The 16,603-nt window shown below is 42.5% G+C and overlaps 1 protein-coding gene across 2 annotated transcripts in view; it reads right to left on the bottom strand.

Annotated features, from left to right (window-relative positions):
- atad2b (ATPase family AAA domain containing 2B) overlaps positions 1-11,422 on the bottom strand; it is a 125,325-nt gene extending 113,903 nt beyond the window's left edge. Inside the window, exon 1 of one of the 2 annotated variants that reach the window (XM_048530670.2) lies at positions 11,203-11,422. In XM_048530670.2, the coding sequence (XP_048386627.1) occupies positions 11,203-11,313 (111 nt within the window). In that variant the 5' untranslated portion in view covers positions 11,314-11,422. The remainder of the gene's footprint in view (positions 1-11,202) is intronic. The other variant, XM_048530668.2, reaches the window with a different exon arrangement.
- Positions 11,423-16,603: the final 5,181 nt, after the last annotated feature.

Below are 16,603 nucleotides of genomic sequence, written 5' to 3'. Positions count from 1 at the left end.
CAGTAATACGTTTACAATTTTAAACAATCCAGAGAGCAGAAGGTCTAATTTCTCAAATTAACATATTAAGCAGGTGTTGACAGCTACAGAAAAGTTGGTCGGTAGATACTAGATTATCAAGGGTATCAAAGATTATCGGGGCTATGCATGAACACAGAGCTGAGCTTAAAATCCAATCAGCCTTGGTCTTACTGAACAGCAAAGAAGGTTCAAAGAGCTAAGAGACCTACTTTTATTCCTTAGAGAGATAATAGCAACTGCCAATTCTGGAGAATCTGAGATAACATGGTGTGAGGCTGGATGAACATAGCAGACCAATTCAGAAAATGAAGGAGCGTCTCGATCTGAAACGTTAAACTTTCCTGCTCCTCTGTTGTTGCTTGGCCTGCTGTGTTCATCAGCTTCACACCGTGTTTACTCTTATTCCTCGTTCATATCTTTGCACGTTTGTGTGTCAAAAGACCTGAAAGAATAAATTACTTTAAATTGTTAAGCAGGGCAATTTACGTCAAGGATTTGCTATGTTGAGTACCTTCACAATACAGTCAACAATCTTGAGAATGTAGATCACATCACCTTCAACGGTAACAGCAGATAGACAACAAATGCTGGTCTTGCCAGCGATGCCTACATCCCCTGAATGAATAAAAAACACGTCAACTAGTTAAGCTGATCTGTCCTTTTTTGGCCTGAACAGCAATTCTTGAATACCGTCAGCACACACAAATGGTTCTAGCATGCTGGAAAAAGGTGTATTTAAAAAACCCTTTAGAAATTATGAACAAAGTGCACACTTAGATTAAAATTAACATCTCTTTCATTATGCAAATAAAGAATATATATGGAGCAACTCCAGAGTAACAATACAACTAAGAATGTTTGGGTTGTGTTGAGGTAAGATTACAGAAACTTTGAACTTAAGTAGTAAACTAATTTAATTGGAGCAATTTGATAGAGAAGATCCAGAAAAGAAGTTACTTCCTTTAGTGAAGGAATCCAAAACAAGGTGCACAACTGTAAAATTACAGCAAAGCCAGTGAAACAGTTGGCATATTTCACATTGCAGGCAACAGAGAGAGAGTGTTTTTTTTTCCCTTAAAGGTTGGGGATTCTTAATTATTTTCAAATTTCAAAGGCAGAACAATACATTTCTTATTTTAAAGAGTAATCAAGGAATCTGGGTTAGGTAACGGAGACATGATCAAGTAGAGTGTTGAAACTGTCCATCTCTATGTTCCTAGGGCAGGAGGTGACTGTTATCTGGACTGGGTCAACTCATGGACTGAACATAATTGTCAGCTTGTCAACACCTCAAAATGAATTACATCAGTCGCAACAGAAAATAGCAAGTTCCAATAATATAAAAAATATTAAATATATTTATTAATTTGTTCATGGAATATGGCTTCACTGGTTATAGTCATCTTGGTCCCCTAGGACTACAGTGTCACTCTCATAATACAGAGAGACGACTGCTCATGAGTTTAACGTAAAGGTCATCACTCCTCAGGCAAGGGGTGAGATTGAGAAAGTGGTGTTTTCATGGTAACCTCAACCATCCGTCTGAACTGCAAACGACCAGTCCAGCCTAACATAGGTACTGAGCTAACTGACCTCCGTCACTGGTTAGGCCAGCATTTATTCCCGATTGCAAACCGCCTGAGAAGGTGCTGATGATCTGCCTTCTGCACAGTTGCGCGTTGCAGGGTGTAGGCACTCCCGTAACTACACCAGGATTCTGGCACAGTAGAAAATGGCATTATGGCTCCAAGTCAGGTTGGCTTCTGACTTTGAAAGGAACATACAAATGGTCATATTTCAATGCATTCATCATTCTAAGTGGTTGAGGTTGTGGGTTTAAAAAGGTGCTGTCAAAGGAGCCTGAATGAGTTGCTGCAGTGCATCTTGTAGATAGCATTCACTGCTGCCACTGAGAGGTGGTGGTGAAGGATGTAAATGCTGAAGGCAGTGAATGGGGTCCCAAACAAACGGGCTTCGTCTTGGACCACACTGAGCTTCTTTAGTGTTATTGGAGCTGAAATCATCCATGAAGTATTCCATCTCACTCCTGACTTGTGTTTCATTGATGATGGATAGGCTTTAAGAAGGTGAGTTACTCACCACAGAATTCTTAACTTCAATGTTGCTTTTGTCATCACAATATTTATAAAGTTAGTGCAGTCCAGTTCTTAAATCAATGATAAATCTGGGAATGTTGATAGTGGGAGATTCAGGAGAGTAATTAGTGATGGATTCAAGAGACTGAAGTGGTCATGACTGGCCAGATTAGAACTGTCCAGTCCTTTGTGTACAGCACATAATTTTCTATATTGCCTAGCAGGTGCCAATGTCATAGCAGCACTAGAATTGCTCAGCTAGGTGTATGCCTAATACTGGTGCATATTTTCAGTACTTTGTCTGAATATTGTCAGGGCCCGTAGCCTAATAATAACAAATTACTTAAAGTTTTTAGAATTCTGGATATTTGTTATATAAAACAAAAAAAGGTTTGATGAAATGCAACCTGTGTATTGGCAGTAATCCCCCATGAATACTTGCATACTCGCAAAGTTTCAGAGGATCGGAAAACTGCTAACTAACACCTTTATTGAAAAGGACAGTCAGTTAATTTAACAGTAACTGGGAAAATGTTAGCGCCCATTAGAAAGGATGTAACAACAGATCATTTAGAAGTAGATAATATGATAAAGCAGGGGTCAGCATGGCTTCACAAAATGAAATCATGCCTAGCAAATTCAGAAGAATTCTTTAATGAGGCAATTAGAAGGATAGGTAAAAGAGAAACAGTGGATGTAATATACTTGGAATTTCAGAAGGCATTAAGCTATCAAGGTAAGATCCCATGATGTTGGAAGTAGTATATTAGCATTGCTGAGAGAATCTTGTGGCACAGTCGTACTATCCCTATTTTTAAGCCAGAAGGTCTAGGTTCATATCCCACCTACCCCAGAAGTGTGTCATAACGTACCTGAACAGGGCGATTAAAAATATATATTAGTAAGGATAGAGGACTGGCTAATTAATAGAAGACTGAGAGTTGAAATAAAGAGAGTATTTTCAGGGTGGCCACTAGTGGTATGCCACAGGAATCAGGGCACAATTATTTACAATATATTAACACCTTGAAAAAGGAAAGATAATGTATTATCATCTAGTTTCTGGCTGGCACAATAGGTGTGAAGCAAGCGGGAGGTAAACAGGTTAAAACTTGGCAGATAAAATATAACGCGGGCAAATGTGAGGTTATGTATCTTGGCAGGAATGATAGCGGAAATGACATTTAACTGGAAAGAGACAGCAGGAGAGAGACAGCACAGAGGGATTTGGGAGTCCTCATACACAAATCATGAAATATACCACCAGGTAATAAGGAAGGCAAATCAACTAATGGCTTTTACTTCAAAGGGAATGGAGTATGAAAATAGGGAGGTCTTGCTAAAACTACAAAACGCACTAGTTAGACTATACCTAGAATACTGTGAACAATTTTAGGGCTCCTTATCGAAGAAAAGATATACTGACATTGGAGCCTGTTAGAGAAGGTTAACTCAGCTACTTCTGGGTATGGAGGGAGTGTCTAATCAGGAGAAGCTGAGCCAGTTAGGTCATTATTCAATGGAGTTTCAAAGGTCATCAAATTGAAACACGTAAGGTTCTTATAGTGGCAATTACAAGTTAGATTCAGAGAATTTGTTTCCCTCTTGTGGAATAAGTCCAGAGCCAGAGGACACAATCTCAGAAAACGGGTCATCCACTTAAGATGGAGATGAGGAGGAATTTTTTTCCCCCCCACAGGGTAGTGAATTGTAGAAGCCTTTCCCAGAGAAGGCTATCACGGCTGGTGGATAAGTATATTCAAGGCTAAGGTAGACAGTCTTTGAAATCTGTCAGTGAATCAAGGATTATGGGGAAAGCCACAAAGTGGAGTTAGGGATTATCAGATTAGCTGTGCACTCACTGATCGGTGAAGCAGACTCAATAGTTTACTTCTGCTCCTAAATCTAATAATGGTCTTAGGGCAAGAGGAAGCCATGCGACGTAACAAAGTCAGCTGAGACCAAGATGGTTCTGAAAGTCAATTCCTATGACAGCCCATGGAACACTAGATGCAGTGCCTCAGGATGAATGATCTGCATACGGTTAAGGGAAGCACCACTAACTAATCAATGTTTCATGATCCTATGAACGCAAGTTTGTATTGTAAGCTTACCACTGCAGACTGTCAGACACAAAACTGGTTGTCAGACATCTCCTCAAAATGCCTCAGGTACAATCCATGTCTTCGATGCACTTTCTAAATTTGCACTATTTGTACCATCGTGCTTCTGCCTCCCACAAATCTGCCAGGGTTAACATAACATTAAAAAGGAATGACATAAACCTCACACGCCACCAGCTCACTGACATTCTGCAGCTAAATGAATCTACGTATCTGATGACTTCTCACCAGAAGCTTACATGGTACAACCACAGAAGGTGGCTTCAGGTTGAATCCTTCACAGAAATAAAAGTCGCAAACATGATGTACAATTTTGGTGATGGGCATCAACTCTCGTTCTTTGATCATACTGAAACATATTTTATTCATAGCCTATGAAATCATAACATTCCCGATACGACATTCTTCTTACAAGTATTGCTCATGAGCAATCGTAGATAATGCCATACAAAACTCCCATCTCAAGCTCACTGCAGGAATAATAAGCAACAGAAGTTGATCTCAAAGTGATGTAGATGCGAATAGGGTAAGCACTTGCTGCAAAAAGCATCTCTACCAAGGCGAAGGTGGTCTTGGACAATACTGTTAAGATTGAAAATTCGATAAAAGTAAGACCTCTAATTAACAAAATATTTTCCACTGGAAGCAAGAAATTAAATGTGTTGCTCCACTTTTAGAATCATTGGCCATCAGATATCAAGAATTTAACATATTTCTTTGAAATTTACCCTGAAGTCAAACTATTCTTTACAGACCGCATATTCTTCCATTTATTTATTGTATGCACAACAAAACCTGGCAATTCTGGACACTTTTACAGATACAATCCCAAGCTTATAATTAGGTAATTCTAGAAAGTTGGGGTAAGAATAACAATTTTTTAACTCAAAAGGAGAAACTGAAAATATAGAGAACAGTTAGTAAGATTTCAAAAAGGAAGATCAATTTTTAAATCAATCTTATCAAATTATTTATGTGTAAAAAAGAAGAGGTAGACATGGTTATGCAGTGCACACATGTTTTTTTTTTAAAACAGGTCTCGAGAAGGTGTCACACAGTGATCTCATGGTTAAACCCAGAACATGTAGGATCAAAGGATAATTAGCAGACTAATACAGTCAGAGGGTTTGGGTCATGCAACTCGGAAACAAACCCTTCAGTCCAATCAGCCCATGCCGACCATGATCCCAAACTAAACAAGTTATATATCCATATCCCTTCAAACCTTTCTTATTCATTTATTCATCCAAATGTCTTTTAAACAAGCTTACTACAAACAGAAAGCAAAGAATAAAATAAAGTTATTCAGAACGGCAAAAGTTAGGAATGGATATTCTACAAAAATCTGTGCTTGGTCCATGGCTGTTCTCAATTTAGGCAAACCATTTAGACTCAGGAGTACAGTTTTAATTTGGGCGCATCATTAAGAAATAGTAACTGCTACAAATTACAGGAGGCCATGAAATAAATTTGCAGAGCAACTGTGTAATTTGAAATCTTTGCATCAACCCAACCAATTTTAAGATGGTATATTTGGGTAGGAAATGATAACATGGTCAATTACGCCAAGGAAATTGAGTGTCTCAATAAATGGCAGGTGAATCTGGCTATGGATAAATAATGTAATGACAAATGTGAACAAAGAAAAGCAATTAAGAACTGGGGTTCATTTCTAGATTGAATAATCAGGAAACAGTGAATGGTCTGATTTCCTTACTCTGTGGAAAGTAAGTTATTTTGTGGGGTGGGCGGGGGGGGGGTGTCGCTGATAGAGATCTTAACAGCGTTACGAAACGGCTTGATAAGGTAAAACCCTCAGAGTTATTTCTACTTAACAGGGTAACTATAACTAGGAACCATAAATAAGAGTTTTTGATAAATCAAATAGCGAATTCAGGAGAAACTTCCTCACCCAATATGAGCATATGTAGAAACATTAGGAATCGGAGTAGGCATTCAGCTCTTCAACTCTGCTCCACCATTTAACATGATGATGGCTGATCTAATGCTGCTCGTAACTCCACTTTCCTGCCTGCTCCCCACACCCCTTTTTCCTGCTTTTCATCAGAAATGTATCCATTTCTTTCTTGAATCTGTTAATTGATTCTGCATCCATAGATTCACAACCCTTAGAGAAGTTGTTTCTCTTCAAGTCAGTTTTGAACCTACCTCCTCTCGTTTTACATCTACGCCCTCTTGTTTGAGACTGTCCCACAAAGGGGGAATCATCTATTCAACATACACATTACCAATCTCCTTCAGTGTTTTATATACTTCAATCTGATCTCCCCTCCTCACACCCACACCATTCTTCTGAACTCCAGTGAGTACAAACCCAAACTATTCAACTGCTCATCATATGACAGCCCTTTCATCCCTGGAATCAGCCTTGTTAACCTAAACCTAATACAATATTCCAAGTGAGGTCTCACCACCACCTTATATAATTGTAACAACACTTCTTCATTTTCATAATCCAGTCCTTTTGCATTAAATGCCAGGATTCCATATGTTCCTCTTAGTATATGCTGCACCTGCATAACCACTCTCCTCGATTCATGCACAGGCACCTAGATCGCTCCGCATTGCTGCATTTTGACTCTGCTTCTCACATAAATAAGAATTTGCCCTTTTATTTTTTCCAAAAAAAACTGACTACACTGCACTTATCCACATTAAACTGCCTGATTCTTGCCCATTCCTAGTCAATTGATATCTATTTGTAAACTCTATGTCGTCATCACTGCTTGCTTTCCTACCTATGATGTCATCACAGAGAGCAATCGAGGCAACTAGCTTTGACGTATTGAAGATGCTCGATAGAAATGTGGGAAATGGGAAAAACAAGTTACATGGATGTAATTAAAAGAAGTTGGCATGGACCATAAGCAAGGGCAAGTTTCGGCAAAGGCCTGTTTCCATGTTGTAAACGCTTGGTAGTCATGTACAGAAATCCACTTCAGATTTTTGATTTCTATATACATAGGTATTAATTTTAGTTAATTGCATTCAAAGCTTCATGAACATGCAGCTTGCAGTTACAGTAGGCAATGCATTGCACATTACATGCTGATGTTCCACACATCATGAGGCCACACAACTGCTCACTGAAGAACTACTAGGTCATTTGTTTCTTGTAAAAACTCTGCCTCCACAACTTCCCCAATCAAACCTTAAAATTTCCAATGCAGCACAATGTAATTGTGTCTTAAATTAACATTAGTCTTAAATTAATGTTTGTAAAAAGAACTTAAAAAACTAACTTATTTGCAACATTGTGTTTTAATTGATATGATGTTTCAACAGTCATTTAATTATACAAAAGATTTTATTAGACTCGGGTAAATTAAAGATTATTCCAATTATTTTCACGAATGACTAATTATCACCTGCAATATTTAATATTAGTCTCCAGATTCAAAGAATGGTCGGAAGAGAACCACACCCCACTACAAACTGTCTTTACCATAACTTGTCCAAAATATTAAACAAAATTCAGAAAATAAGAATCACTTTGAACAAAATCCTTTAAGAAAAAAGTTTAACTGTGTTTATTTTCTGATCAGACTTCTAATTAATGAAGCCACATTGGGAAAAATAGTTACTGAAGTGATGTACCCCAAAAGTCAGTGCTTTGGCCCATTCCTGTTCTCCATATATTATTTAGGTACTTGCACTTGGGTATAGAAACATGCTAAAGTTTACCAACATCACAAAATGAAGACACTGCACAAATATTGAGCAAGACTACAAAATATTTCATGACAACATACAATAGTTAGGCAAGCAGGTGGCATATGCAATAAGCTTAATGTGTAATATATTTTGAAAACACGGTAAGAAATTAGAGTATACACTGAACAAAACAAACTAATGAATACAGAAAAAAGCCACTGTTTGAAGTACATGATATAACTGAATGCTGATTGCTAGATTAAACAGTAAGGAAGTGAAAAGAAACGAAAACAAAAAGTTTCTGGAAAAGCTCAGCAGGTCTGGCAGCATCTGTGGAGGAGAAATCAGAATTAATGTTTCAGATCCGGTCAGAATTCTGAGGAAGGGTCACCGGATCCGAAACATTAACTCTGTTTTCTCCTCCACAGATGCTGCCAGACCTGCTGAGCTTTTCTAGCAACTTTGTTTTTCTTCCTGATTTACAGCATCCGCAGTTCTTTTGGTTTTTAGGAAGTAAAAAGAACTGACTTTACAAACAAGGATTGGTGTAAATGGAAAAAGATGAATTTATGCAAAATACAATTAAAGCTATAATCAAACTACTGACTGCAGGCTGATAGAATCAAATTGTCGCCAGAGAAAACACATAGTATGGATGCATCAAGAGAATGCTAAGAAATGGATGCCACAAATAAAAGAGATATACAATACTGGGACGAAAGCAGAAAAGACAAGATTCAAAACAGACTGTTGTGGCACAGAGGTAGTATCCCTACCTTTGATCCAGAAATCCTGGGTACAAGTCCACCTGCTCCAGGCAGACAAAATCTCTGAACAGGCTGATTAAAAATATCACTAAAGAAGAAACTCAATTTATCCCAATTGATTAAAATAAAACTAGGACATCTTAATTTTCAATTATTACTAAAATGAAGAGAAATAAATTCCATAAGTTATTATTGGAACTGACACCTAAGATTATAGAATGTACTTTCAGGAAAACTGTGTTGGCATATTATAGAAAGCCTCTGGAAAGATGCAAAGAATTGACAAGGGATGATATCAGAACTGAAAGTTTATACCCAGTACAGCACTCCACCACCTTCTCAATGGCGACTGGGAATGGGCAATAACTGCAGGGCTAGGTAGCAACACTCAAACCCTGTGCATTCTTTTGTTTTTAAAATCCCCAGAGGAAAAAACAAGATAGCTGAGGAGTGATCTAAGAGCTCCTTAAAATAATATATACTATATATACATACATATATACACACATATACATACATACACACAGTTTCTATTTGTGAGAAAAGCAAAACCGAGGCCATCACCATACAAGAACCACCACAAAATCAAGAGCTGAATTCAAAATGTCCTTACCAAGAGAGGAATGAAAATATCATAGAATCCCTACATTGTGGAAATAGGCCATTCAGTCCACTGAGCTTGCACCAACCCGTCGAAGAGCAAGCCACCCAGATTTACCCTGTCCCTGTGTATCCTATGGCTAATCCACCCAACCTACACATCACTGGACACTATTGAACAATTTAGCATGGCCAATCACCTCAACTGCACATTTTTGGACTGTGGGAGAAAACCAGAGCACCTAGAGGAAACCCACACTGACACATAGGGAACGTACAAACTCCACACAGACAGCCAGTCGCCTGAGGGTAGAATTGAACCTGGGTCCCTGGTGCTGTGAGGCAGCAGTGCTAACCACTGAGCCACCATGTGGAAAATATACTAAAACAGGGAATAGCTGTAACAGTAGTTGTAAACATACTTAAAAGGAAAGTTAGATAAGCATGGAGGAGGTGGGAATAGAATAACCGTGCTAAAAGTCAGATGGGGAAATATGGGGAGAAGTTTCAAATAGAACATGAACACCTCCACGGGCTGAACGGACTGTTTGTGCACCATATATTCCATCTAATTCTATGCCATAGGGAGTGGTGGAAAACAGTGGCTTAACAGTTAGTATTTAAATAAGACAAGGGCTAAGGAGATAGGAGGGCAAAAGTTCCATAAACATCATAAAAAGATTAATTGCTCAGTTTTTGCTTACATTTTCATCACTGTACTTTGGAACCCATTTTACAACATTTACAAACATTTCAGTGTATGTTAATAAGAACCATATTTCGACCTTTGGGTCTGGCATTCATCTTAGCTCGACAAGACACCATTCAATAGCACATCATTTTAATTACTCAAGTCATTGTAGTCTATAAAAGCCAATTCATCCAGATATTTAAACTTAAACTGCACATACACATCTAAAACATTTTTTCACACTAAAGCAAATTAAAAAATACAAAACTTGCCAGCTAACGAATGAACCAGTTGAGTAGTAATAGCACAAGTCGTCTTTCCAACAGTAACTTGATGTAAATCAGATGGAAATTCAAAAGCCTTTATCAACTTAATTTAGAGCTATAAATAAACTATACAAGTCCATGTCGACATTATGAACAGACCTTAAGATATGAAATCGAGAGATCATTCTGAAATGCATTTATCAAGTGTCTGGTTCACAAAGGCTTGGAACAAAAGCCGGCACAGCTTGACAAAATATGTCATCATCTTGCCAACTGAGAAGTTTCAAAGTCTTCAAGGGCATTTACGTTGCCTATGCTTTCTTTCCTCTAGCAACTGCTAACATCTAAATCGCTACAAGGGAACACTTTAAAAGGCAACAAAAAAACCCTGTAGGCGCAAGCATCGTACACGATCGGAGGATTTTTCTTTAAAAACCGAGACGATCTATTTTCATCCTATAAACATCTAAAAGGCAGCGCGACCACAATTTCGAACTGTTCACCGCAGAACACGGTGTTGGCAGGAAATAAGACAGACATGTATGTTTACTTTCTAAACGCGCTATATAATTAATAACAAGTTAGAGGGGATTTGGTTGTAAAGCTGATTTGAAGTTTTATTATGAGTTGTCATTCTGCAGCTGGCCGCTGACGGCGCCCGTCTTGCCCCTTCCCCCTGCAGAGAGACTCTTCACTGGAAAACACACAAAGACTTTTCCCCACAAGAGACAGAAAAACCCTCCGGTTAACAGCTGCCAGACAGGCCGGCGCTTGGCACCATAACTCCGGAGGCCCGGGCTGTCACGGCCCTCGCAGCCGCTCCGGCGGTAAACCAAGAGCCGAAACAAAAGAGCGACAGCGCCGGGTCGGGCCCAGCCTCAGATCCTCGGACTTTCCTAAACCACGGACCGGTCAGCGCAGCCAGACAGGGGATCGGGACTGGCGAGCCCGGCGAGCACTTACCCGTTTACTGTCGTCGTGTTTGGCGGAGGACCGAGACGAGCGAGTCCTTGACGAGATGCGGCTGCTGATCAGCTCCGAATCGAGCACCGAGTTCCGCCGAGTCCGCACCATTTTCCTCTGTCAGACCCTTGTTTCCCGGCCGCTCCGGCTCTACGGATCGTTGGGCGCCATTTCTCCTCTTGTGTCACTCAACACAACGGCAATCGGCGAACCTCAGCTCGGGCTGATTCTGGGGCGGGGGGGGGGATGAGTGGGGGAGAATCGTCAAGCATCGGAGATCTTCGGCTCGGGCTGCGGGAGCCTCGTCTAGGATCGGTTATTCTCGGCTCAGGGATCTGTGACACGGCTAGAATCGGTGATTCTCGGCTGGCGCCGTGGCAGCCTCGGCTAGTATCGGGAATACTCGGTCCGGGGTGGGGGAGACTCGGCATAGTTCGGATATCCAAGATATGCCTGTCTCCGCCTCCCTAATCTGTTCTTCCTCTCACCCGAAGGGCCACCTCCATTTCCTATCTACCACCTCATCCCGCCTCCTTGACCTGTCCCCTCCCTACCTCTCCACCTATACTCTCCTCTCCACCTATCTTCTTTTCTCTCCATCTTCGGTCCGCCTCCCCCTCTCTCCCTATTTATTCCAGAACCCTCACCCCATCCCCCTTTTCTGATGAAGGGTCTAGGCCCGAAACGTCAGCTTTTGTGCTCCTGAGATGTTGCTTGGCCTGCTGTGTTCATCCAGCCTCACATTTTATTATCAAAGTGTGGAGCTGGATGAGCACAGCAGGGCCAGCAGCATCTCAGGAGCACAAAAGCTGACGTTTCGGGCCGAGACCCTTCATCAGAAAAGGGGGATGGGGAGAGGGAGCTGGAATAAATAGGGAGAGAGGGGGAGGCGGACCGAAGATGGAGAGGAGCGTATAGGTAGGGAGGGGATAGGTCAGTCCAGGGAAGACGGACAGGTCAAGGAGGCGGGATGAGGTGGTAGGTAGGAAATGGAGGTGCCGCTTCGGGTGAGAGGAAGAACAGGTTAGGGAGGCGGAGACAGGCTGGGCTGGTTTTGGGATGCAGTGGGTGGAGGGGACGAACTGGGCTGGTTTTGGGATTTAGTGGGGGAAGGGGAGATTTTGAAGCTGGTGAAGTCCACATTGATACCTTTGGGCTGCAGGGTTCCTAAGCGGAATATGAGTTGCTGTTCCTGCAACCTTCAGGTGGCATCATTGTGGCACTGCAGGAGGCCCATGATGGACATGTCATCTAAAGAATGGGAGGGGGAGTGGAAATGGTTTGCGACTGGGAGGTGCAGTTGTTTATTGCGAACCGAGCGGAGGTGTTCTGCAAAGCGGTCCCCAAGCCTCCGCTTGGTTTCCCCAATGTAGAGGAAGCCACACCGGGTACAATGGATACAGTATACCATATTGGCAGATGTGCAGGTGAACCTCTGCTTAATATGGCAAGTCATCTTGGGGCCTGAGACAGGGGTGAGGGAGGAGGTGTGGGGGCAAGTGTAGCACTTCCTGCGGTTGCAGGGGAAGGTGCTGGGTGTGGTGGGGTTGGAGGGCAGTGTGGAGGGAACAAGGGAGTCACGGAGAGAGTTGTCGCTCCGGAAAGCAGGCAAGGGTGGGGATGGAAAAATGTCTTGGGTGGTGGGGTCGGATTGTAGATGGCGGAAGTGTCGGAGGATGATGCGTTGTATCCGGAGGTTGGTGGGGTGGTGTGTGAGAATGAGGGGGATCCTCTTTGGGCGGCTGTGGCGGGGGCGGGGTGTGAGGGATGTGTTGCGGGAAATGCGGGAGACGTGGTCAAGGGTGTTCTCGACCACTGTGGGGGGACAGTTGCGGTCCTTGAAGAACTTGGACATCTGGGATGTGCGGGAGTGGAATGCCTCATCCTGGGAGCAGATGCGTCAGAGGTGGAGGAATTGGGAATAGGGGATGGAATTTTTGCAGGAGGGTGGGTGGGAGGAGGTGTATTCTAGGTAGCTGTGGGAGTCAGTGGGCTTGAAATGGACATCAGTTTCTAGCTGGTTGCCTGAGATGGAGACTGAGAGGTCCAGGAAGGTGAGAGATGTGTTGGAGATGGCCCAGGTGAACTTGAGGTTGGAAGGTGTTGGTGAAGTGGATGAACTGTTCGAGCTCCTCAGGGGAGCAAGAGGCGGCGCCGATACAGTCATCAATGTACCGGAGGAAGAGGTGGGGTTTGGGGCCTGTGTAGGTGCGAAAGAGGGACTGTTCCACGTAACCTACAAGGAGGCAGGCATAGCTGGGGCCCATGCGGGTGCCCATGGCCACCCCCTTTGTCTGTAGGAAGTGGGAGGAGTCAAAAGAGAAGTTGTTGATGGTGAGGACGAGTTCAGCTAGGCGGATGAGGGTGTCGGTGGAGGGGGACTGGTCGGGCCTGCGGGACAGGAAGAAGTGGAGGGCCTTGACGCGATCTGCAAGCGGAATACAGGTGTATAGGGACTGGACGTCCATGGTGAAAATGAGGTGTTGGGGGCCAGGGAATTGCAAGTTCTGGAGGAGGTGGAGGACGTGGGTGGTGTCACGGACGTAGGTGAGGAGTTGCCTCGAGCTTGCAGAGAATTGGCTGAGATCGGATATCCTCGGCTCGAGCCGGCGGAGACTTGGCTAGGGTCGGGGCACCCTCGATATTTGGACGGCGCAGGGTTGTGTGCGAAGTGAATGAGGGGGGAGTGGAGCCAACATGAGATGTCAATTTATAGCAGATCTGTGAACCTGGGCCTGCTGTCTCAGAGGTAGGGACATCACCACTACATCACAAAGCAGCAGCACCCCACACACACCCCAAGCTGCTTTAAACTGACACCTGAAATTGGTTCCTCTTGGATTCTCCAGCATCTGCAGTTTCCATTATCATTGCTGCCTCTTCCCTGTCAGTCACCTGTTCCAGAGGTGTGTAATAATATGCCTGAGCACTGTAGTTTATAAGAAACAACACGGGATGGGCACAAGGTTAGACAAAACTGCTCTCAGACAGTCAGGTTTTTTTTATTCAGTGATGGGATGAGGGCATCGCTGACTAGGCAGCATTTATTTATTCGCACGTTGTTTTTGTTCCTGATTTACAGCATCTGCAGTTTTTTTGGTTTTTATTTAGGCAGCGTTTATTGCCCATCCCTAATTGCTCAGAGGGCAGTCAAGAGTCAACTACATTGCTGTGGATCTGGGCTCACATGTCCACCAGACCAGGTAAGGATGGCAACTTCCTTCCCTCAAGGACATTAATGAACCAGATGGGGTTTTTCCCAATAATCGACAATGTGTTCATAGTCATGGTTAGATTTAAATTTCCAAATATTTTATTGAATTCAAATTTCACCGTCTGCCGTGGCAGGATTCATGCCTGAGGTTTGACTTGACCTCATATTTATTTGCCAAATAAATAATTCCATTAAAGGGGCCAGTTAGCCCAATTGGCTGGACACCTCGTCTGTAATACAGTGTGTGTTCAAACCCCTGTAACAGCTCAGGTGACTATAACTCCCCTTGCCTTCGACAGAGTAACACTCAGGTCAAACCACTGTCTCTAATGACAGAGCAGCCAGGTGAGACAGTGGCAGCTTTATTTATCTCTAATCCTAAACATTTGTCTTCAAAACTTAATGTTTTTAATGCATTTTCAAGCTGAACAAGAAGTTACATTGATGCACTGGCTTAAGACAGGAAATGTCCAAGATGCATGGTATAACACTGTGGAGTTTGTACGTTCTCCTCCTGTCTGCATGGGTTTCCATTGGTGATCTGGTTTCCTCCCACAGCCCAAAGATGTGCAAGTTAGGTGCATTGGCCATGCTAAATTCCCCATTGTGTTCAGGGATGTGCAGGCTAACCATGAGAAATGCAGGGTTACAGGGATTCGTTAGAGGGCTGCATCTGGTACGATGCTTTTCAGGAGGGTAGGTGTGAACTTGGGCTGAATGGCCTGTTTCCACACTGTTGGGATTCTATGCTTCTATGAACAGCATTACCAAACAAACATAGGGTAGGCAAAAGCCTAGTGGTATAATCACGAGACAATTAATTCAGAGACTGAGATAATGTTCTGGGGACCTGGGTTTGAATCCTGCCCTGGCAGATGGTGGAATTAAGTGTCTAATGATGACCGTGAAACCTTTGCTAATTGTCAGGAAAAACCCACTTGGTTCACTAATGCCTTTTAGGGAAGGAAAATGCCATCCTTACCTGGTATGATCTACATCTGATTCCAGACCCACAGCAAATTGGTTGACTCTTAACTGCCCTCAGCGCAATTAGGGATGGCAATAAACGCTGGCCTGGCCAGCGAATCCCACATTTCATGAACAAATAAAAACAAAGTAAATAAAGTAAAATCACCATAAGACTGCTCTCTTGTTAGGGAGAGATAACTAGTGGTGGCTTAACTTGAGGGTCACCACACCTCAGGCATGGGGAGATTCCTTCGTGATAACCTGAGCAGGGATTGAATCCACACTGTCGGCATCACTTTTGTATACAATCTGCCAAATGAGCTAACCAGTCAAACAAACCAGCTGTTTGAAGAATATAAAACAAAGAACTGCGGATGCTGGAGGTCTGAAACGCACAAAAAAACAGAAATTGCTAGAGAAACTCAGCAGGTCTGGGGCTACACTATTGCTGAATGACTTCCAAGATCCAACAATGTAACTTAAGATTCTGCTTTCCAGAGGTACTTTGCCCGCCCAGGGAAAAGCAGTGAATGTGAGCCTTGACATTTTTACTTCGCTGCACATGACTTGCCTGTGAGCATATGGGACCATCATCGCCCCTCAAAGTAGTTTACAAGGAAAACAGTAATAGTCAAATATTTCAATAGATTAAAACAGGCCACAGGAATGTAGTACAAAGTGCTATATTTATTTCAAGTTTAGTGTGTAATGAAGCATAACGCCCATGCAACCAAGTGGCTTAACAGTTTTTAATGAGCAGCTGCGAGTAGCAGATTGGAGGCTTTCTCAGTAGAGTGACTGTAGATATCCAATTTCCTCCTCCTCTCCAACATCCTCCCCTAGCTCACTTGCGTTCTTTGCAGCCTCTTCCTCAAAGTGGGTGAGAATCTTTATACACCCCTCCCCATTACCACACATACTGTGCTGGTTTTACACGTTTTTCTTCTACAAAGGATAAGAGCATCATAAGACATTAGCTTGATTATGTGAGCACTATATTTGCACTGATAGACACTGATAGGGATATGAATCATTAGAACAATGATTGGTCATATGAAATACTTAGAAGACAAACGTGGTCTAGCGGATGTCATGACTTAACAGACTGGGAACGAAAGGTGTTTCAGAATCATCAAAAAACGAGACTTGCTGAAAATCAATAAAATCTCACATGCTGTCTGTGACTGATATTCCTATGAATGGTTCACCCTGAAGCCA

This window comes from Stegostoma tigrinum, chromosome 4, assembly GCF_030684315.1.
Source record: "Stegostoma tigrinum isolate sSteTig4 chromosome 4, sSteTig4.hap1, whole genome shotgun sequence".
Lineage (NCBI taxonomy): Eukaryota > Metazoa > Chordata > Chondrichthyes > Orectolobiformes > Stegostomatidae > Stegostoma > Stegostoma tigrinum.
This window is presented reverse-complemented; position numbering and strand designations above follow the sequence as displayed.